The sequence below is a fragment of the Mustela nivalis genome (genome assembly GCF_964662115.1).
Source record: "Mustela nivalis genome assembly, chromosome: 7".
Lineage (NCBI taxonomy): Eukaryota > Metazoa > Chordata > Mammalia > Carnivora > Mustelidae > Mustela > Mustela nivalis.
In genome coordinates, this window is record NC_139026.1 from 49689848 (window position 1) to 49714213 (window position 24366).

At 37.1% G+C, this 24366-nt stretch overlaps 1 protein-coding gene and 1 long non-coding RNA gene across 2 annotated transcripts in view; one reads left to right on the forward strand and one right to left on the reverse strand.

Moving 5' to 3' along the window:
- The window catches only part of TMBIM4 (transmembrane BAX inhibitor motif containing 4), a 28595-nt gene extending 9613 nt beyond the window's left edge, over positions 1 to 18982 (forward strand). Inside the window, exons 2-7 of the mRNA XM_082738260.1 lie at positions 4449 to 4557; positions 5880 to 5985; positions 8854 to 8887; positions 11002 to 11119; positions 18073 to 18118; positions 18723 to 18982. Of these exons, the coding sequence (XP_082594386.1) occupies positions 4449 to 4557; positions 5880 to 5985; positions 8854 to 8887; positions 11002 to 11119; positions 18073 to 18118; positions 18723 to 18929 (620 nt within the window). The 3' untranslated portion in view covers positions 18930 to 18982. The remainder of the gene's footprint in view (positions 1 to 4448; positions 4558 to 5879; positions 5986 to 8853; positions 8888 to 11001; positions 11120 to 18072; positions 18119 to 18722) is intronic.
- LOC309868417 lies at positions 1219 to 24321 on the reverse strand. The gene is made up of 3 exons (XR_014313689.1): positions 24137 to 24321; positions 7176 to 7239; positions 1219 to 1474 (listed from the first exon to the last, which is right to left on the reverse strand). It is a non-coding gene; the product is annotated as an uncharacterized lncRNA (long non-coding RNA).
- Positions 24322 to 24366: the final 45 nt, after the last annotated feature.

The window sequence follows — 24366 nt, forward strand, 5'->3', positions numbered from 1 at the left end:
AAAAAATATTACTTTTTTCTTTCAACTGAGGTATAAAAAATTGCCATTTATGACTTAGTATTAGAAATAATACACATTGTCACTTCTGCCTTATTCTTTTTGTTGGAAGTGAGTCCCTTGAAGGGAGTGTCAGAAACTCCCTTTTAAACTACCATTCCATGTAAAGAAGAACACAGGCATTCCAGGCAGGGGAAGCAGCAAGGGCAAAGGCCCAGACAAAGAAGGAGTTGGCATGCTTGCTGAACAGAGAGGTAGTTAGTGTGGGTGAAGCTAGTGAGGAAAGGAAGGAGTGGTTGGTGTGAGATGCGGTTGGAAAAGTTGTATATCAGGTAGGGCCTTGTAGACCTCAGAGCTTTTAATTTTATTCTAAGTGTTTAAGCAGGGAGTCAAATGACATCATTCATTTTATAAAAAGATCACTCAGACCACTGTGTGAAGGATGTGGGACAGGAATGGAAGCATGGAGACCATAAGAGGACCGCTTTAGTAGTAGGTGACTGCTCCTACAGCCAACAGGTAGCAGAGACCAACGAGGAGGACCTGTTGTACTTTATGAGTGAAGGCTCAGTAGTTGTGGATAGTTGGAAGAAGGGAGGCAAATCAGAGATGATGCCCCCACAGTTTTGGTGTGGGGAGTGTTGGTGCTGGTTACTGATAAGAAGACTGGGAGAAGGATAGATCTGGGTAGAAATGAAGAGTTGCCGTTCTGGCCATGTTAAGTTTGAGTAGAAGAAAAGGGGGCAATTAAAGTAGCAGGGGGAGAGATCAGGGGTCAAAAAAAAAAAATGAAAGATAATTGCTGTTTGGTTTATATTCTTTTCCTGTCAGCTCTTTTATTTTGCTCTGTGAGCTAAGTATGAATAGCCTGTGCCATGTTTTGTATTAGTTATTCAAAATGGGTGTCCCATGTTGCTTTTCCTTTGGATCTGATTAAAGGTCCTTTTAAGTTTTTATTTTATGTTTTAAAGATTTATTTATTTTAGAAAAATTAACATGCCCATGTGCACATGGGGGAATGGGCAGAGGGAGAGGGAGAATCTCAAGTATACTCTTCACTGAGTGCAGAGCCTGCCGGGCTCGATCTCACAATGCTGAGATCGTGACCTGAGCTGAAATCAAGAGTCAGAAGCTTAACCAACTGAGCCACTTAGGCACTGCTAAGGTCCCTTTTAAAAAGTGTCTAGAAATCTAGACACTAGAAATCTATTGGCATAAGGATTATTTTTATTAATATGAATTTATTGCCTTAGCACGGGTTTCTTTAATTTTTTAATTTTAAAAAAGATTCTATTTATTTGACACAGAGAGAGCAAGCTCACAAGCAGGGGGAGTGGCAGGCAGAGGGAGCGGGAATAGCAGGCTCACCACTGAGCACAGAGCCTGATGCAGGACTCAGTGCCAGGACTCCAGGACTCCAGGACCATGACTTGAACCAAAGGCAGATGCTCAACGTCTGAGCCACCCAGGCACCCTTCTTTAATTAAAAAAAAAAAAAAAAAAGATTTTAAGTAATCTGCATACCCAGTGTGGGGCTTGAAATTACAACCCCAAGATCAAGAGTCACATTCTCTTGACCTACCAGCCAGGTGCCCCAGCTTAGCACAGGTTTCCTCAAAATGTTTTTTTATTGCAAAAGTAATAAATATTTACTGGTGATATATAAAGAACACAGATTAGCAAAGAACTGAACATGCAAATCATCTTCAGTCATTGTGCTCAGAGAAAACCATTATTAATATCTTAGTGTATATTCTTCCACACTTCCATTATATATGCACTTGTGTGCACACACCCATATCCAAATAAACATTAAATACAGTATTTTGAACTATGGAGCAGTTCCAGGAAATGGTAAAAATTAACATTAACTTTCACTGCTTAATTGAGAAAATACATGGAATAGGTTTGAGTTATGTGAGGTATATAATATGGTATCAAAATTAAATGTATGATTTTTTTTTGCAGTCTGGAAAATCCCTTGAGCGAGTAATAATTTGGCCTTTAGTTTAGTAATTAAATTTGCAGAAAGATAGCCCAAATAACATTGTCCATGACAGTAATATGTGCTTTTCTCTGCTCTTGTGAGAAAGGTGGAAATCACCTTCCACAGCATGCAGACATCAGGGCCTTTTTAAGAAAGCAAGTTATAGATCTATGGTGGAAGTTAGCCCTTTTGGTCTCCTTTCTGTCATATACCTACATGTAGGCCAGAATACACATCAGTGTTACTGTGAGTCTTTGGTTAACTTATATGCTCAGTAAAACCTGTTTAAGACATCAGGAAAAATTGACCGTATATTTTGGAAAAGGTACCAGTGGGAAACATTAATTAAGATTTAATTTGGGGTCATTTTAAGGATTAAATCTTTGGTATTTAGGAAAATTCCTTTATTCTCACAGAATATTTATTACTTGATATTTAGCTGACCTGCCATCAAAGTACTTCATCCTCACTTGGGAAGCCAGGTCTAGTAGGGATTCTTTTCAAAGAGAACTTTTATTGTATGGGCATTGTCATGACAAGCAAGAATCGATGTTTCATCTGGTTTGTTGGGTGAAAGTTATTTAACAATTTTTTTTTAAAGATTTTATTTAAAGATTTTATTTATTTATTTGACAGAGAAAGAGCACAAGTAGGCAGAGTGGCAGGGAGAATCAGTCTTTCTGCTGAGCAAGGAGCCCGGTGTGGGGCTCCATCCCAGGACCTTGGGATCATGGCTCAAGCTGAAGGTAGCTGCTTAACCGATTGAGCCACCTGGGCATCCCCATTCAACAATGTTTTTACTGCCTCTCTAAGCACAGTCGGTGCTCTACAAAAGTTACGTGGCTCCACTATTGTTCTAGTTTAACACAGTCGAGTGGCAAAATTTACCTTTTATAAATTCAATACAAATTATTTAAAAAGCAAATAAAATGTACTGAGCATTGTGTGCCATCCACTTGGCTGGGTGTTTGGGGTACAAAAACGAGTGAGATGTGTTCCCTGTAATTAGGGAGGTTTTTAGTCTTTAGAGTTTAATGAGAGTTAATGGCTAGTAGGCTTATAATTATAAAATGAAGCAATTAGATGTATGTTCAGGGTCTCCTGGGAACAGAAGGAGCATTTAATTCAGACTGGGGAAATGAGAAAGGCTGAATGTTGAAAGATTAGCATCTAAGGGGGTGAGGGGGAAAAGGATGTTATTATCAGTATGTGTACATAGAGGAGGTGGAAAAATGTCTTTTTTTCTAAAATTGGTGGTGAGTTGGGTGTTCACCATATTTATATCATCTGTATGGCAGATGACTTTACTAAGTTTTTTAATCGATAGGCCTTAGAGTTGATTTATGGATGTTAGTAATAAAATACACTGAAGGTAAGAATTTCTTTTGTGTAGAAGAAATTAGAGGCAGAGGTACTATGTGTGAGAAATAAAAGGAGGTGAGTAAAAGTAAGTTTATATATTATTTGCCTTTTAGGGATAAGTTTTCGTTTTGAGGAAGCATTTGTACTGCTTGGAAATTTGGATTTCTTTTTAAAATATATGTCTAATCATATGTCCTCTTTTCCTGGTTTTCAGTCTCAAGATAGATTTGTTATTTAGAAATGTTCTATTTTTAATCTTTTTGCTTTGTTGTATGCTGCTGTGTACAAACATGTGTTTTATACTTTTTATTTTGATGAAAACTTTTTTTTTTTTTTAAGTAAGCTCTGCGTCTAACAGGAGGTTTGAACAACAATCCTAAGTACAAGAGTCATATGCTCTACGGACTGAGTCAGCTAGGTGCCCCATTGCTGAAAACATTTTCATTATGGGCTATTAATTTTTTTTAAGATTTTACTTATTTATTTGATAGAGAGCACAAGCAGAAGGAACAGTAAGTAGAGGGAGTGGGAGAAGCAGGCTTTCTGCTGAGTGGGGAGCCTGGTGCAGGGCTCTATCTCAGGACCTTGGGATCATGACTTGAGCTGAAGGCAAATGCTTAACCCACTGAGCCATCCAGGGCTATTAATTTTTTTATTTATTTATTTATTTATTTTTTTTTTAAAGATTTTGTTTATTTATTTGACAGACAGAGATCACAAGTAGGCAGAGAGGCAGGCAGAGAGAGAGGAGGAAGCAGGCTCTCTGCCGAGCAGAGAGCCCGATGCGGGGCTCGATCCCAGGACTCTGGGATCATGACCTGAGCCGAAGGCAGAGGCTTTAATCCACTGAGCCACCCAGGCGCCCCAAGGGCTATTAATTTTTTTTAAACTCACACTTATTTACAATTTGTGATTTCTTTGGAAGTGTTTTTCTTGTTTTTTGTTGTTGTTGTTGTTTAGTTCAAGTTATAGACTACATTATTTGGATTAGGATTTAAAGATTATATATAAAAGTTTAATGTTTCTAAGAGGAGATTTGATCTTGCTGTTCTATGATAAATGCTTAAGAAAATAATCATGTATAATTATTTTTCTTTTTCAGCCTTTCTAAGAAAAGTCTACAGCATCCTTTCTCTGCAAGTTCTCTTAACTACCGTGACAGCTGCTTTTTTTTTATACTTTGAGTCTATACGGACAGTTGTACATGAAAAGTAAGCTGATGATTCTGAAACCTTTCTAGCTGCTGCTTATGATCAAAAGGCCATATTATACGCAAAGTTTTTTTCTTTTTTCTATTAACTCCTGAGGTTAGAATGTAAAAAACACTTATTAACTCTTACACAGAAGACTAGTTTTGAGAAAATATTCTTACAACATGCTATTTATCTCTAAACTTTTTAGCTTATAGTTTTGTAGGTTTAAACTTTCATCTCCCAGGTAGTAGTAAGAATTTTTACTGTATGCAACTATTTGAAGTTTTATTTATTTATTTGTTTTTTGCTTTTATTACACCTATGTCTAGTCCCCCAAGCCTAAGACTGCTTGAAAAATAAAGGTACTTAATAAATGTATATGTAATTTTTCTTAATGTTGGCTCATGACTAAGATAATTTCACTGAGAAATTTCACTGAGAAACAGGAGCTTTGTATGGTTCATCCCTAATTTGTTTAGGATCTGACCTCCAAAATAATGATTACCATGGCTAAAAGCTATATAGATTTTGTATATTAAAGGAAAATAAGGAGTGAATATTTTCCTAGAAGTAGACAATTTCTATCATCCCTCCCCCTACAAAAAAAATGCGTTTGCTCTTTGGGCTCAAGTTCTTTAGTTTAGATTACAGCTATATAGTAAATGTATATAAAATTTACTTACTGTTTAATAGTTGTTCTTTATTGTTTTTCTGTTAAAAACAGTATGGTAATTGTAAATTACCAATTTAATAAATTTACAATTTAATTGTGAATTAAATTCGTGAAGTAAAAAGGTAAAGTCTTCCTCATTCATTGTGGGCTCTTTTCTTTGTCTTGCTCTCCTCCCCAGCTCACAGTCCTCACATTCCCTGAATGGAGAAATCTTTTTTTTTTTGACAGTTTAGTGTCATTCTTTCCAGGTTTCCTTTTCTTACCTTCACAAACAAAATATTTTATTAAATTGGCTTTTTATTAAAAAATATTTTATTAAATTGCTATTTTATAAAATTTGTTAATATTATATTATTTTAAAGGTTATTATTTATTAATTTATATTTATATTATAACATATTTATTTATATTATTTATTGTTTATTGTTTATTTATTTGACAGAGAGAGAGAGAGATCACAAGTAGGCAAGGAGACAGGCAGAGAGAGAAAGGGGGAAGCAGGTTCCCCTCTGAGCAGAGAGCCTGATGTGGGGCTTTTCCCCAGACCCCTGAGATCATGAGCTGAGCTGAAGGCAGAGGCTTAACCCACTGAGCCACTCAGGCGCCCAGACACCCCACTATTTATACTGTTTTTAAACTTAAAAATGCTTTCAATTTTGTCTTTCAGTCCTGCCTTAATTTTGGTGTTTGCCCTTGGATCTTTGAGTTTGATTTTAGTATTGACTGTAAACAGACATAAGCATCCCCTTAACCTGTACCTGCTTTTTGGATTTGTGAGTATTTTGACAATATCTTTTACTTTAGCATTTATTTCTGTATTTTAACTTTATTTATTTAATTGAATGCAAATACATATATAATAGTAGCATAACAAAATTAATGTTTTTAGTAAACAAATATTTTAGGAAATTACAATTAATTTTAGAATTTTTAACATTTGTCAGTTTCAGTGTTTTTTTTTTCTGTGAATAATGGTACAGTAGAAAAAATAGTGAAGTAGGATCTCATGACCTGGCTTTGCCACTTTCTGGTTATGTGACATTTGGTAGGATGTTTAGCCATTCTGTACCTAAGTCTGCTTGTATGTACAAAGGACATGTTGAAGTGGATTATCTCTGTGATTCTTGGGACCCCTAATATTCTGTGATTTTCTTGGGAAGAAATTGTAACCTTAGTTATAGTTAACCTTAGTCATAGACCTTAAAGTAAAATCTTTCTGATTAATCCCTCAGTGTTACTTTTTATCTTAGTACTCTTTTCTTTTTTTTTTTTTAAATATTTTATTTATTCATTGGACAGACAGAGATCACAAGTAGGCAGAGAAGCAGGCAGAGAGAGGAGGAAGCAGGCTCCCTGCTGAGCAGAGAGCCCAATGCGGGGCTCGATCCCAGGACCTTGGGATCATGACCTGAGCTGAAGGCAGAGGCTTAACCCACTGAGCCACCCAGGTGCCCCAGTACTCTGTTCTTTTAAAGAACTTCTTTGCTCAATCGATGTGCTCTACTAATATGTTTTAAAATCACGAGTGGGGAACTTCACTTTAGGTCATGTCTATTTAGATATTTGTGAAAATGAAAACCCAAACCACTGTGTTTAAAAACCCAGTCTGTAATATGATCAGAATAAGTTGGTAAAGCTCAAATTACATGTTTTTTAAATTATTTTTCTTGTTCTCTTATCCAGTATGACTTTGGATTCTAACCAAAAATTTACTTCAAAATATTTCAAACTAATATTAATAATATTTATAGTCAAATAAGAGTGAAAATGCTATTTACGAGATTCATTTGCTTTAATCTTAAGAAAGATTATGAATTCTGGTAACAAGTTTATATTAATATGATGAAAGAAAAGCTTAGGATTTCAGAAATTTCAATTATAGGAAAGGTTATTCATTTAAATCTTAGGTTCTTTTGTTTCCTGAGTACTGTTTTGGGGTGGTGGTATGTTTTCCTAGTATTACCTTTTCTCCTGTTCATCCTCTTCTGTTTCTTTTGGATACTTGAGTATGGGGTAGGATTTCTTACCTAAAATCATGTCACAAATACCAAGAATGAGGTTTAATTTTATTTTTCCAGAAAAAAGAAATATTTCTGCCGTCTTTTGCTACCACTTCCCTGACACTGTCAACAACATTATGACAAAATATTGCCTCCACATCCATGTGCAATTTCTAATGCCATTTTTCCTCTAGTTCTGATAGGTTTCTTGATTTCATGTGGGGAAAGTTAGAAGGAGTGCTTCTACCAAGAGTATGAGTACATAGCCACAGATGTTACTTCTGGATTTGCCTTTATGATATGGTCTATTAAGTAGTTGGTAAAATCTAACTAGAGTAAGCATTTATTAATTTTTTTTTTTTTTTGAGAGAGAGAATGTGTGAGAGTGGGGTGGAGCGCAGAAGGAGAGGGAGAGAATCTCAGGCAGACTCCATGCTCAGCATGGAGCCTGAAGTGAGGCTTGATCTCTGGACCCTGAGCTCATGACCTGAGCTGAAATCAAGACTTGGACGCTTAACTGACTGAGCTACCCAGGCGTCCCTAGAATAAGCATTTAAAGCAAAATAAAGGTATGTAGTTAAAGAGAAGCTAGAGGATAAAAATTCAACATCCCTAAATCTTTTATTTGGGATATGAGTTCAGCTACATAGACATGGGTGAAACAAGATGCTTCTCTTTCATGTAAAAGTCTGCATGATTGTGTAGTGAAGTTGTTAGGGGTTCAGGCACCTGCTATGGTTCAAGGACTCCTGAAGCAGTGTATGACATAAGATAGCTCACCACCATAGCCATATGCCATCCAATTATTTTTAAAAATGAGAAGAGGGAGAGCAAGCCCCTTTGCTTTTTTTTTTTTTTTTAAGATTTTATTTATTTATTTGATAGAGATCACAAGTAGGCAGAGAGGCAGGTAGGGGGGGGGGGGAAGCAGGCTCCCTGCCGAGCAGAGAGCCTGAGTTGGGGCTCCATTCTAGGACCCTGGGATCATGACCTGAGCTGATGGCAGAGGATTTAACTCACTGAGCCACCCAGGCGCCCCAGCCACTGTGCTTTTAGCACTTGTACCCCTCCCCACGCACATTCTATTGGCTAGAATAAAGTCCTATGACCAGAGGTAGCTAAAAGGAAGACTGAGAAATGTAATGTTTAATCTGAATACTTATGTGTCCAGGTAAAAGTTCTGTTACTAGGAAAGAAAGAGAATGAACACTGGGAGGCAGTTTCAGGACTGCCACACTAAAGTGCTACATAAATATTTTATTCTTCCTATGTTTATGTGTGAAGTTGGAGTTTTGTGAACGTGCATATCATTTGCAGTTTCATTTTTACTTACACAGAGTGAGAAAAATAGAATTTCCCATACTATTTCTGTATCTTCCTGCTACAAATATAAAAAATCTAGTTAGGGTTTAAAGAGTGATAGGATCACTCTTAGAATCTAAGTCTTCTCACTCAATACACTGAGGTCTCATTTTCATTGTGGTAGGCGTATCATGTGTCCCATGTAATTCACAAGGCTGCTTTGAAGCTAAGGAGAGATCATACATATGGAATCACATGGAACTCTTAGAAATTAGAACATGTACATGACATAGTGTAAATGTTATGTGCATTTATGTAATTTTAGTTTCTTGTTTTTAGACGCTGTTCGAAGCTCTGACTGTAGCCTTTGTTGGTAAGTCATAATTTGTGCTTCTGTATGTTACAATAATGTTTCAATGTAGATAAATCTCGAGTTGAAAGGTGTTCAGGACTAAAGCTTAATATCATGGGATATTACATTTCAAATACATAGCAGATGAATTCTTAAAATATATGCAAAATTAAAGGTTTATACTTAGTTCAACTAAGCTTAGAGGAAGTGGAAAAGAACTAGGAAAATAATGAGAATAATATTCATGTGTGTTTATCCATTTATAAAAACAAGACAACTGTAGCTAATCTTTTCCCCCTAATTTAGAGGGATCTCAAAGGAACTAATAAAATATATATATATATATATATATTTTTTTTAAGATTTTATTTATTTATTTGACAGAGAGAAATCACAAGTAGATGGAGAGGCAGGCAGAGAGAGAGAGGGAAGCAGGCTCCCTGCTGAGCAGAGAGCCCGATGCGGGACTCGATCCCAGGACCCCGAGATCATGACCTGAGCCGAAGGCAGCGGCTTAACCCACTGAGCCACCCAGGCGCCCCTGATAAAATATATTTTGAGCCATATATCATCAGTACAGAGCCCAGCCTCTCAAATTGCTGCACTGAACTGTGCTTTGTTATATAGTCTCATATTTCATCAGATGACCCCATAAGAAACTTAGTAATTTCTACTGTATATTTTATGTTAAATTTGTATTTGAAAGGAAGTGTGTGTTAGAGTTGTTTGATGTACCATATGTAATGTCTCAAGTAAAAAATTTCATGATTTATTAAAAATAAAGATTCAGATTGTCTCAAAATGATTAACCTGGGATACAAAAAAGGTTAGAATGAACTGTTAACTGTCAATAATAGTAAGTTGCATATATCTCAGTTTAATATATTTTTTTCCTTTTGTCATTACTGCTTTTAACCTTTCTGTGCCAGTTTTATTAAATTTATATATTGTTTGGTAATTCACTTATTCCTTTTGTAAAGGAACTGTAATATATGTAATAATAACTATTAAATAGAACTGAAATTTTCAGCATAGAAAGGAAGTGTTATTAATATTTACTTATTAAGGTTACTATCTATTAATGTTATCATCAAGTCCATCTCTGTCCTCCTTGGCTCCCACCATTTGTAAAAGATAAAGGAGAGAGAGCTATTTCAAAGTTATTGGAATTGGGGGTAGAAATACATAGATGGGGTAATCTGAGAACATTGCTTTCCTCATTAATTATAATATCCCTTCCACCTAATCCTACACTTAAATTGTTGACAAGCAAAATAATCTCTTGTTTTTTCATTTCTGCATTCACTTTCCTAATCCTGTCCAGGAATATAGTATTTAGGAATAGAAATTAAACCTTCGCAGATTAAAAATTATTTAAATGGTTTTGGGTTCAAAGCACTTAACTTCCTTTAAAGGGGTTAGGATGTAGCCTCTTTTTAAAATGCTAAGCAGTTCTATTACAATTAAAATAGACACAGTCAATCTAGATGTTCATTCTAAAAATTGAGAAGGGAATTTGGTATGTATTCAAGAAACCCCCAATTATGTATTCATCGTATGCATTTTTGGATGTAAAGCAATTAGTGGTTCATTCCTGTTCTTTGCAGGGTTGGTGAATGGCAACCTTGCCTAGTTTCTTTGATTGGATCGATGAATTGGGTATGCAATTAACCAGATGATTGCTAAAATTGCTGCTACTGCCCAGAAATTCCCAGCCAGTCACAGGACTCAGAGTCATCCCTATTGATATTTAAGTCATAAAGAACAGTCACCACAGATGGTAATAAAATGAAGCAGGGACAGAGATAGATGACAGTCATTCTGTCATATCCCTCAAACTCCAAACATATCCCTCAAACTCCAAACCTGCTGGCTATGTCCTCCCTCTCCAGTCATTTCTTTAGCTTCATAATAATGTGGCTACCTTATTTTGTGTGAATGACTGTTTATTGCAGTATGAGTGTGGTTTTACTCTATCAGTATTAAAGGCTGAATAAGGAATATTTTCATAGTTAATTTTATTCACAAGTAGTACAGGAGCAAGTATAGGATTTCTGTTAAACGCCAGGAAAAAAGCCGTTTTATATAGAGTATGTTTAAATGTATTTTTAATCAGTGTTTTTTTAATTTTACAGTTACTTTCTATGATGTATATATTGTTCTGCAAGCATTTATACTGACTACTGCTGTATTTCTTGGTTTGACTATGTATACTCTGCAATCTAAGAGAGATTTCAGCAAATTTGGAGCGGGGTAAGTTACATATTCATGGCTATGTTAGATAAATATTTTTAACATTATATTATAGGTCATCTTAAGAGAATGGCTGTACCTTTAGCTTTGGATATTGTCTTTTAAAATGGAAGGTGATGAGGAGCACCTGGGTGGCTTAGTTGGTTAAGTGTACAACTCCTGATTTTTGCTCAGGTCATGATCTCATGGGTTTTGAGATAAGTGCCTGGGAGTGGGGCTCTGTGCTCAGTAGGGAGTCTACTTGGGATTCCCTCTCTCCCTCTCCCTTGGCCCTGCCCCCGCACTCGCATTTCTCTCTCTTGTGCATGTGCACTCTCAAATAAGTAAATCTTTAAAAAAATAAATAAAAATAAAATGGAGGGTGATGAGAAGACATCTCTCTGAGTACTAACTAAAGCCAGGCTCTATGCTTTTAGAACATACAAGGAGATGGAAGGTGGCTTTGAGTCATTTGCTTCTTCTCTATATTGAAAAGAGAGGGAATGCCCAAAAAAATCTCCCCAGTTTTCTAGAGAGGCTAGGCTTGTATGCTCTATGAATGCTATGGAACTTACCTACATTAATGTAGGTCTTTGTTTTAACATAAATGTTACCAAGACCATCCGCTTCTTTGGCAGAAACAGGGTAAATGACCCAGGTGATGGTGATATCTGCATGAACTTTAAAAACTTCTTGATTGGGGCGCCTGGGTGGCTCAGTGGGTTAAAACCTCTGCCTTTGGCTTCAGTCATGATCCCAGGGTCTTGGGATCGAGCCCCACATCCAGCACTCTGCTCAGCAGGGAGCCTGTTTCCTTCTCTCTCTCTCTGTCTGCCTCTCTGCCTACTTGTGATCTCTGTCTGTCAAATAAATAATCTTTAAAAAAAAAAACAAAAACTTCTTGACCTATGTAGATTAACCTGTATCCTTCTTAAAACTATTAAATATGAAGGGTGAAGCTTTTTATGTTAGGATAATGATACAGTGTTGCCCTCACCTGGTAAGAATGTATATATTCCGTTCTAAGCTCACAGTGGCTTCCTGTTGACACTTAGTCAACATCTTCTGTTTTTTTTTTTTCCTGTTACAACACTAAAAATTTACAAAAGCTCTTGCAAAACATTTTTTGTCCCCTTTTCCCCCTGGTAATCCAGATTACCAGAAATCTCTATTGCGATAAAGTATAAGTGGTCAGCCAACACTAACAATTGTGCAAGATGCTTAACTAGTTATATTAGAATGAAGTGTGATGTCGGGAGAGTCAGCAGTTTTTTTACTTCCTGCTTTTTGTGTTTTGGAGGAGATACATGTTTATGTGGTATATATGATGGAAGATTTGCTGTTTGCTTCTTCCCATCCATTCTAGTATAGTTTCTAGAAATCCCATTTCTAATAAACAATCTTGCCCATATTTCAGTCTCTTCATAATAATATTGTTTTTTCTTGGGGCACCTGGGTGGCTCAGTGGGTTAAGCCTCTGCCTTCGGCTCAGGTCATGATCCCAGGGTCATGGGATCAAGCCCCACCTCGGGCTCTCTGCTCAGCAGGGAGCCTGCTTCCCTCTCTCTCTGCCTGCCTCTCTGCCTACTTGTGATCTCCGTCTGTTAAATAAATAAATAAATCTTAATAATAATAATAATAATATTCTTTCTTCTTATTTCAGCTGAAACTTGATTCCTCCTTGAGAAGGAGGAATCTTAAATGCCAGTCACTGACTTTCTTTCTTACGCCTTCTACTAGCTCTCTCATTTCTTTGTGCCCACAATACCTCTCTGTTGTGCTTGTTCCTTAAGAGCTGCTATTGCTGTGATCAACTTCTTCCTCAGACCCGGTGGTCCCCTGTCTTGTGCAGACATCCAGAGAGTAGGGTAAAACCTCAGATAAATAGTTACTAGTACCACCTTCCCCACACTCCTTGGTGCAGTTTATGTATGAAAAAGTAAGCCCTGGGGGCACCTGGGTGGCTCAGTGGGTTAAAGCCTCTGCCTTTCCGCTCTGGTCATGGTTCCATGGCTCTCTGCTCAGCGGGGAGCCTGCTTCCCCCCTTTCTCTCTGCCTGCCTCTCTGCCTACTTGTGATCTCTGTCTTTCAAATAAAATCTAAAAAAATAAAATAAAATAAAAATAAAAAGTAAGTCCTGTAAGTAAGTAAGTCCAAGTAAGTCCTGAGTCCATTTTAATCCTGAAGGATCTATACTATGTGGTGGCATGATACTTCATTCTAAGTAGGTATTCCAGATGTATCCAGAGAAATTTTGTGGCTGTTCCAGCATGAGAATTGACAGCTGGAACCTCACTATGCCCTCAGTTCGCCGTGTGTGACTACAATACTATGTATACTTGATTTCTGATTTTATTTTTGTGTTGTTAAATAACATATTTTACTTATTATCAGTCCCATAATATTTAGTGTGAGATTCATTTTGTGGTACTTGGTAAATGTTTTTTGAAGAGAATCATATATTGTGCTGCTGTTGGACGAGTGATGAACGTCAATCATGTCAAGTTGGTCGATAGGATTGTTTTAAGTGCCCTGCACAGTTCGTAATCCCTGCATGCTCATTGTGTCAGTTAATGTCAAAGCAATATTGAAATTTCCAACTACAATTACGGATTTAGAGTATGATTCTCTTACCATTTCTGTAAGTTTTGCTTCATGTTATTTTGAAGTTCTGTTTTTAGATGCATAAACATTTAGGATTGTTATGTCCTTTTGATGACTCCTTTGTCATTTTGAAGTAGTTGTCTCTGGTAATGTTTTTGCCCTGAAACTTACTTTATTAATATAGCTACTCTAGCTTTCTTTTGATTGCATTAACATGGTATATCATTTTCCAGCCTTTTATTTTTAGCTTCTTTGTAGCTTTATGGTTTTCTTCTAGGGAGAATATGGTTGGCTCTTGCTTTTTTTTTTTTCTTATCCAGTCATCTCTGCTCTTAGAATGTTTTGACCACTGACATTTTTTTTTTTTAAGATTTTATTTATTTACTTGAGAGAGAGACAGTGAGAGAGAGCATGAATGAGGAGAAGGTCAGAGAGAGAAGCAGACTCCCCATGGAGCTGGGAGCCCGATGCGGGACTCGATCCCGGGACTCCAGGATCATGACCTGAGCCAAAGGCAGTCGTCCAACCAACTGAGCCACCCAGGCGTCCCTGACCACTGACATTTAATGTTATTATTGACCTGGTTGGATTTAAGCCTCCGATCGTGCCGTTAGGTTTCTTTCTGTATGTCCCATCTGTTCTTTGTACCTCTTTTCCTCTCTTTGGATTATTTGATTTGATTTATCTCCTTTATTAGTTATTAGCTATAGCTCTTTTAAATAAGTATTACTCTAGGTTATACTGTATACTGTAAACAGTATACTGCTTGCCTGCCTGCCTGTCTGCCTGCCTGCCTTCCTTCCTTTCTTCTTCTTACTCCAGATTTTTAAAGCTTTTTTATTTAAACGGTCTCTACAACATGGGGCTCGAACCTATGAGTTGCATGCTTGATGGACTGAGCCAACCAGCTGCCCCTACAGGGGCTGTGTGTGTGTGTGTGTGTGTGTGTGTGTGTGTGTATGTGTATTTTTTACATATATATATATATTTTAATGTATTTTATATTTATACACACACACACACACATATATAGGGCACCTGGGTGGCTCAGTCATTAAGCATCTGCCTTTGGCTCAGGTCATGGTCATGGGATCCTGGGATTGAGCCCTACATTGGGCTCCCTGCTCAGTGGGAAGACTGCTTCTCCCTCTCCCACTCCCCCTGCTTCTGTTCCCTCTCTCTCTGTGTCTGTCTCTCTCAAATAAATAAAATCTTTAAAAAATACATATATAAATGTAAGATTTTATTTATCTGTCAGAGAGAGAGAGAGAGAGAGCGCATAAATAGAGGGATGTGCAGGCAGAGGGAGAAGCAGGCTCCCTGCTGAGCAGGGAACCAGATGCAGAACTCAATCCCAAGACCTTAGGATCATAACCTGAGCCAAAGGCACATGCTTAATTGACTAAGCCACCCAGGCATCCCTATATATCTTTAGATCACCATAGTCTACCTGTAAATAATATATACCATTTCCTGTAGAGCATAGTTACATCTCCTCTCCCCTACCTTTGTGCTATTGTGGCTATGACTTTTAGTTTCACATATATTATACACCTCATAATATTATTTTTGTTCTAAACATTAAATTATCTGTTTTTTATTTTTAAAGATTTTATTTATTTATTTGATAGAGATCACAAGTAGGCAGAAAGACAGGCAGAGAGAGATGGGGGGAGCAGGTTCCCTGCTGAGCAGAGAGCCCGATGTGGGGCTTGATCCTAGGACTCATGACCTGAGTCGAAGGCAGAGGCTTTAACCCACTGAGCCACACAGATGCCCACATTAAATTATCTTTTAATGAGATTAAAAAATAGTTGAAGACTTTTATGTTCACCCACTACTTTGTCATTTCTGTTCTCCATTTCTTTGTGTCAATCCACATTTCCATCTTGTATTTCCTTCTGCCCAAATGATTTCCTTTTAATGTTTATTTTATTTTGAAAAGATTTTATTTATGTATTTATTTTAGAGTGGGGCAGAGCACACATGCACATAAGTGGGGGCGGGGGTGGGAGGGGCAGAGGAAGAGGGAAAGATAGAATCTTACGCAGGCTCCATCCCAGTGAGGAGCCTGATGGGAAACTTGATCTCCTAACCCTGAGGTCATCACAACATCAGCTGAAACCAAGAGTCAGTCGCTTATCAACTAAGCCACCCAGGTGCCCCCTTTTAATATTTCTTATAGTGCTGGGTGGTGTCTTGATCTCACCTTTTGCATGTCCGAAAAAAATCTTTATTTCAACTTTGTTTTTTGAAATTGTTATTTTTGCTGAGTGTAGGATTCTAGGTCTTTTGTTGTTGTTGTTGTTGTTTATTTTTCTGTTTTTAGTATTTTAAAGATGCCATTCCGTAGTATTCTGGTTTATATATTTTCTAACAAGAAGTCTTTTATCTTTATCTTTGTTCTTTGTACACCGTGTCTTTTATCCTCCAGCCACCTTTTATATTTTCTAAGTAATTTGATTAACATTTTTAGTAGTTTGATTATCATATTCCTCGGTGTGGTTTTTTCATGTTTCTTCTGGCCCTTGGATTTATCAGTTTAAAGTTTTCACCAATAGAATTGTTTCTTCAAACATTTTTATGTACCCCTTCATTCTCCTCTCTATTGAGACTTCACCATATATGTTAGACTTCTTGATGTTGTCCTGTGGTTCATGGGATGCTCAGTTTATGCCCCCCACCACCACCCAGTTTTCTCTCTGGGATTCATTTTGGTCAATGTCTGTTGCTGTTTTCAGTTTGATAATCTTTTCTTTTTCAGCATCTATAAGTCCAACCAGAATATTTTTCTTTTGACATATTTTTCATTTGTGGAAATTTAATTTGTGTCTTTTAAAAATATATGTCTTCCATTTTTCTTCTCATGATGATGCTTTCCTCTACCTTCCTGAATATACAGAATATATTTTTTTAATGTCATTGTTTACTAATTCTATCATTGTGTCATTTCTGAATTTGTTTCTATTTACTAATATTTCTCGTTGCTATAGGTCATATTTCCTTGTTCTTTTGCATGCCTTATGATGTTTTATTAGATGCTGGTCATTGTAAATTTTATATTGTTGGATAGTGAGTTTTTTTGTTTTCCTTTAAATATGTTGGTTTTACTCTTCTAGAAAGCTGTTACGTTTCTTGGAAACTGTCTGAACCTTTTGACACTTGCTTTTACACACTTTGTTAGGTGGGTCCAGAACAACATTTAGGTGAGAGCTAATCTGGCCACTCTCTTGAGACAGTAACTTTCTAAGAATTATTCAAAGCCCCATGTCTTAGGAAGTCTTTCCACTTTGGCTGGGGTGAACATGAACTATTTCTGGCCCTGTATGAGCTTTGAGGATTGTTCTGCCTGCTTCTCCACGGCTTTGTCAGTTCTTCATATGTATGCATTAATCTGTGCTCAGCTAACGACTTGAAAGGAATTCTCTACATATCACCAGAGCTAGCTAGCTCTCTTTATAGCTTTCCCCTTTCTGGAACTTTGCTCCACAAATTCTAGCCCCCGTGGCCTCTCTGACCTCTGAATTCTCACTATCTCAATTCAGGGAGACTGTGGGGCTTCATATGGGTTCTCAAGGTCTGGAAACACTTTGTAGCTGGGTCAGGTGCAGAGCTTACCTTCCTTGCTTCCCTTATCTCGGGAATTACTGTACTGTGCTGCCTGCTGTTCAGTCATGTTTTGTGTGGTTTTTATGTAAGGAGGGAGGGTAAATTTGACTCCAGTACTTCCTTGTGGTCTGAAGCAGCAGGTGTGTGTTTGGGCTTCTAAGACATATTTGATAACAAAGGTCTGATTGCTTAGGTGTCCTTTGTCATATATTTATACTTTATATTATAATAACTATACATTATATATAATATATATGAGTGGTAACTCATTATACCAGTGGCAAATTTATTATTTGTGTATATTAATTTCCATAATACATTAAAATAAAATAGGGAGTACATCGGGTACTTTAACAGATATGCATGTTCACAGACTAATTTGCTATTGTTATTTGGTTTAAAAATGCAGTTATCTTTCATTTGTTCATGTATATATTTTCTAGAAGTCTTGCAGGTCCTTGTCTTAAAATGTTTCTAGTGATATTTCTGCTTATATCAATATTTTCTTTGTATTCCAGTCAAAAACTTTAAAAATGGTACTTTCAATTAGTTTTGTTCACCATAAAAACAAATGTTGAGTGGATGGCTGTTTTTTCAGTTTCTGAGTATTTGTAGTATTCATTGTATGTTTATGAGCTCTTATATTTTACTTATTCTTTGGCAAATACCAGGATGGATTTATTTTTTCAGTAAATGTTATATCCATTTACATAGCTTGTAAAGGAACAATATTCTAAATTACTAATATTTTGTTTTTATAGACTGTTTGCTGTTTTATGGATTTTGTGCTTGTCAGGAATCTTGAAGGTAAGTTGTTTCAAATTGGTAACTTGAACTATATAATTCTGGCCATGTCACTATAAATAATTTCAAAAACTGTAAGAGGTACTCTTATGCTAGGACACTTAGTTATGATTATCTGGAACATTTTTATATAGAATTGTGAAATTCTATATAAAGATTTATGATTTAAAGAATTGTGAAATTCTGTATAAATTGTGAAAAATAATCTTAAAAACATCAAAATCTTATGTTAATATTATTGATTGAGAGAAAGATAAACATGTGACTTAAATTACAAAGAAAGAGGCCCTCACTTGTAATTACTGTTGTATGTGGCACATAAAATTCTGAAAAAGAAATATATTTTTAAATAATTTATATTTGGAATGCTGCTGTTCAAAGTTGTGGGTAATGGCATAGAAAGGATGTAATGAATTCATCCATTCATCTTTACATCCAACAGAAATGAGGATGAACCTGCCTTGTCTTTTTCTGCTTTTTAACATTTGCATTTCAAACTGTAAAGCATTATTAAATATGTATATAGCTATATGTAACTCAAGAGCAAGTAACTTAAGTATTCTTAATAGGGTTCTTAAATATAAACTTACTAATCTCTTGCCTGTAGTTATTTTTCTATAGTCAAACAATGGAGTTGGTCTTGGCTGCCATGGGAGCCCTTCTTTTCTGTGGATTCATCATCTATGACACACACTCATTGATGCATAGGCTGTCACCTGAAGAGTATGTATTAGCTGCCATCAGCCTCTACTTGGATGTCATCAACCTCTTCATGCATGTGTTGCGGTTTTTGGAAGCAATTAATAAAAAGTGATTGAAAGCAGTATGTGGAAACTGATTCATTAATAAAGGTTGAGATAAAACTAACTATTAAATACTTCTGTGACTTTCTTCATATGCTATGTACTTCTGAGCTATTATATAGTATAATAGTAGTATCTGTATTACTATTGTATAAAAGGGATTATAATAATTCTGATTATGTGTAATATATTAAATATGTGATACAATTACTAGATTATATACTAATAATATAAATCTTACTATTCTTTATGGTGTCTCATTTCTGAATCCTTGATTTGTATTTTCAGGAGATAATCAAAATTCTGTTTTTCAGTTTTTTCAATCCGAAATTTGCCATATATAGATTGTTTATCTGCAATTGAAAAATAATTTCCTGGGTAGATTAGAATGTCAGTTTATCTGTGTCTAGTGATTTTATCTAAATTTTTCCTTAATGTTAGATTTGATTTTGATTTAAAAGTACTGGGGTTCTTACCATTAGAAAGTATATGGGGTGCCTGGGTGGCTCAGTGGGTTAAGTCTCTGCCTTCGGCTCAGGTCATGGTCTCAAGGTCCTGGGATCGAGCCCTGCATCGGGCTCTCTGCTCAGCAGGGAGCCTGCTTCCCCCCTCTCTCTCTGCCTGCCTCTCTGCCTCGTTGTGATCTCTCTCTCTGTCAAATAAATAAATAAAATCCTTAAAAAAAAATTATAAATTTCTTTCTACTAGAAGATTTTGATCTTATTTATTAGAGAGGAAAACGTATAAAAGATAAATTCCATTGACTTATTCAGCATTATATTAAAATGTGATTGACATTTCTTTATAAAATGATGTATTAAAAGTGTGACGTCTTCTTGAAAGTCAGATATTTTGATATAAAATTGACTTTGTTAGTTTTTTTAAACTACAGGTTCTGTATAGAAATTATAGCAGTGTACCAGTGGCCAAGCAAACTTTCATGAATTCCTTCACTGTATTAATTTGCTAGGCTGCCATTAACAAAGTACTACATACTGGGTGGCTTCAACAGAAATTTATTTTCTCCCAGTTCTGGATGCTAGAAGTCCGAGATCATGGTTTGGTTTCTTCTGAGATCTCTCTCTTGGCTGGTAGATGGTCATCTTCTCCATGTGTTTTTATATGGTTTTCTCTCTGTACTTGTCTGTGTCCAAATTTCCTCTTCTTAAAAGGACACAAGTCATTTTAGATTAGGCCCTACCCTAATGACATCATTTTACCTTAATTACTTATTTAAATACTCTATCTCCAAAAACGGACACATTCTGAGATACTAGAGGTTAGGACCTTTTAACAGTCTGAATGTTTGTTGTCTTTTCCCTTGCCCCCTCGCCAGTTCACATGTTGAAACTTAATGACAGTGTAGAAGTATGAGGAGGTAGGTCATCTGGGTCATGCCTAGGTCCTGAGGATGGAGCTTTCATGAATGGGATTTGTGCTCTTATAGAAGTGACCCCACAGAGATCCCTCACCCTTCATGTCACATGAGGTAACAGTAAAAAGACACAGTCTTCAAACCAGGGAAAGGGCCTTTAGTCACTGAATCTGCCAGCACCTTGATCTTGGACTTCCTAGCCTCCAGAACTGTGAGAAATAAATTTCTGCTGTTTATAACTAGCTCTAGTATTTTGTAGTGGCAGCCCAAATGACTTAAGACAGACTTCATCATCTGAATTTTGGGGACCACAACTCGGTCCATAACACCCACTAAGCATCATTCTCCAGCTATTAAGTTGAAGTAAATTAATAGTAGAGATTTAGCCTTTGGTGAATTTTAGATGCAAATTTGGCTCCACCATTATCAATTAATTGTTGAATCCTCAGTTGCATGGTGTTATACTCAAGTTTAACATAGCATAGTGGGTAAGAGCATTTAAATTGGAATCCTTGCTGTGCAACCAACTGGTGATGTGACTTTTGGCAAGTTACTTATCCTTTCTTAGGTCTTTTGCCTCATCTTTATAATGAGAATCATAATACCTGCCTTACTGGACTACTGTAAGGAATAATTGAGATGGATGTGTCATATAAACTAAGTGCTTAATGTCAGCTACTGTTAATTCTTATTGGCAGTCCAAAAGCAGAATGCATTGAATTGTGACTAAAGATAGTAAATAAGCAAACGCATATTTGACATTTAAAAAATGTAAAACAATGCCATTCTTTTTCATTAATTTTTTTTTGGTTTGGAAAATAGGGTTTTTTTTAAACAAAAATAATTTAGACATGTAATTCAGTTATCTTTTTAAAGGAGTTAAATTTTAAAAATTGTTTCAATTTCTGATACGACAAATGATGAATTTCTAAGACTGTAAAGAGATCACAAGACCAAGAAGTTTGAAAGCCACTGATGCAGACTATTATATTCGGTCAGTGAAACATAATTATTTGTACTTTATCCTGTTGAAGAATTTTATGGGGTTCCTTCTTTTTTACTGGCAAAATCAGTGCTGTTGTGTTTGTCCCTATATGTCACAGTGTGCACAGATACTAGTTTGCCTAGACGGGGGGATATATCTAAGAGCGGAATTGCTGGATAAAGGGTACATACAACTTCAATTTCTAATAAAAAGTAAAGGTGAAAATATGCAAACTCCAGAAATATATTAAAAAGTGGAATTAGCAGGACTTGGACAGAGCGATCAACTCCACACGCAAGGTACAAAGTATAGCCAGAAGTAGGAGGAAGACAGAGCAGTGCTGAGAACTGTTTGTACGGAATGTAATTTTGCGAAAGGTGCAGTGGACTCTGCTTGGCTGCCTACATTTTTTCCTGCAGTCTTCCCCACACCACACTTTGATCCACTTGATGCACTTTGGGAGATTTGTAGTGTCAGCAGCCAGCTGTGGGCCTTTTTGGAACAGTTGGGAATTTTGCTTATTCATCTTTTTTTTTTTTTGTATTATAATTTTATTTATTTTCATTGAAACATTTACAATATACCTTTTACATTAATTTTTTAAGGGAAAGCAGGACAAAACCTAGGATTTAGAAGCAAGATCAATGAGAGCCTGCTTATGTGTATTTTCAGCAGTATCATGAAGTTAGAGGGATAACTGCTTAAAAGGGCTGTGTATGGAATGACATCAATAGTCAAATGTAACACATAGTGAAAATAAGGATATTTTAGTCCATTAAAATTTACTGGCTGTTTTTGAAGAGCAGTTTCCATGTCATGGTAGAAGATTCCAGATTGCAATGAATAACTGGATCCAAAATAAAGGAGAAAATGTGTACATAATATATTCAATAAAATGGATTATGAAGAAAATGGAGGCATATAGGTAATTAGTAAAAAGTGGAATACAGGGAGTACTCTAGAGTTTTTGTTTTCAAATTTTTTTGTTCTTTTTGGTATTTTTGTTCTGTTTTATTTTATTATATAAAGGAATTGAATGTGTTTGGAGAAGAAATCAGTGGAGACAGTTGAAGAAATTGATAGATGCAGAAGGAGCAGTGATGAAATATCCAAAAGAGAAGGAATGGGATGACATGTAGACTAAAGAGTCCTAAACTTCAACCTGGATCCCTGGGTTGTCTTACTAAAATGTATTCAGTAAGTCTGGAGTGCAACCTGACATTCTGCATTTCTAACAAGCTCCCAAGTGGTGCTGATACCACTATTCTGTAGATCTCAGATTAGCATGAATCTAGACTACTGGTTCTCAAACTTGTTGGACACTGGAATCCCCTGTAGAACTTTAAAAAAATCCCTAAGCTTCACCCACAGATACTTGATTTCATTACTTGGGGTGAGGTCTGACAGTTGGATTTTTTAAAATGGCTCAGGTGATTACAAAGTGAAGCAGAGTCTGAGAACTACTGATCTAGGCCACAGATAATGAGACAGGAAAACACTACTTTCTCTGTGAGAAGAAAAAGGTAAGACCAGTCCAGATACAGGTACCAGTGAGTACAGGAGGGAAGAGCAGGTTGATGACCGAGTGTGTTTTTTATCAAAGTAATAAACACACAATTAGAAAAAAAAAGTGCTATTCCCTCTATAATAAGAAATAGCTTGGGGCGCCTGGGTGGCTCAGTGGATTAAGCTGCTGCCTTCAGCTCAGGTCATGATCCCAGGGTCCTGGGATCGAGCCCCGCATGGGCTCTCTGCTCTGCGGGGAGCCTGCTTCCTCCTCTCTCTCTGCCTGCCTCTTGCAGACTTGTGATCTCTGTCAAATAAATAAATAAAGTAAATCTTAAAAAAAAAAAAATAGCTGTGCAGGCCCTGACATACCACCCATCCTCAATTCTCTTTTCCCAGAGAGGTATGTTCATCTTTGTAGAGCTTTGCCTTGAAGTCCCCACCACCTATATGTCCACAACCTAGACATCATGGGGTCACCAGCTGAATCCCAGAAAGCCTTTGTAGTCCTCACTGAGTGATTATTCAGATTGGGCGTTCCATGGGCCCTACTGACTGGTGCTTGCTGTGTAGCAACCAGTGTCTCTCCACTGTGCCTGGGGTCCCAGGGGATTCTTCCCGCTGGAGCTCTGAGTGACTCTTAAGCCTCGACCCTCCCTCAGGGGTTAAAGATTCCTGAAACCCGTAGTTGAGTTTCAGTCATCTTTGTATAACCAACATAGAGCCTATCACAGAATGCATACTCATGTAGGAATGAGGGAATGAATTAAAGATTTTCAAATATACTGACAGTGTGGTTTTGCAATACGAGTGAGGTTTGGTGGGGTGGAGTCGGGAGCCGAGGGCCAAGAAAGAATTATTGAGACGTCTTTGGTACAAAACGGTGGTTTTATTAAAGCACCGGGACAGGACCTGTGTGCAGAAAGAGCTGCTGCACCACACACTGTCTTGAGCGTATATACTCCGGACTGGGGGTAGTAAGGAAAAGGGAGGTTTCAAAACAACTTTGATATGCTAAAGAGGACGGACCTCCAAAGTACCCACAATATAACAACGTCTTGACATTGTCCGGTTAAGGTTCTGTTCCCTCTAGCAAGGTATTAACACTAATGTTAATGTTAATAACATTTGGGAAATTCCTGGAAGAATGTCACACGTTTCCCATCTAGGAGTGGAGGTGAGATTGCAGGGTGTCGGCTTAGGCTTTGTCCTCAACTTGCCCTCTGTTTCCTGATCAGTTTTGACAAATGGCACATTCCTGAGATCATCACCCAAGATGGGAAAATTTAAGGGCTTCAAGCAAAAGAGATTTCAATAACGCTTCTCGAAAAACACGTTATCTGACCCAGTACCTGCTCAGCGAAGGTCCGCTCTGAGTTCACTCTTGGGCAGGCAGGGTCACCTGGCCAGGATGGCTGTTGGGGTCCGAGCTAACTCGCTCACGCCCAGCCTCCACCGCTATTTTACGCATTGTCCAAATGCCCCTTGGAAACCCACAAGGGAGGAGCCAAGCTCCAGAGTCGCCCGCCCATCAAAGGAAGTACGCGAGCGCCGGACTCGGGAGACCCCGCCTCTTGAGGCT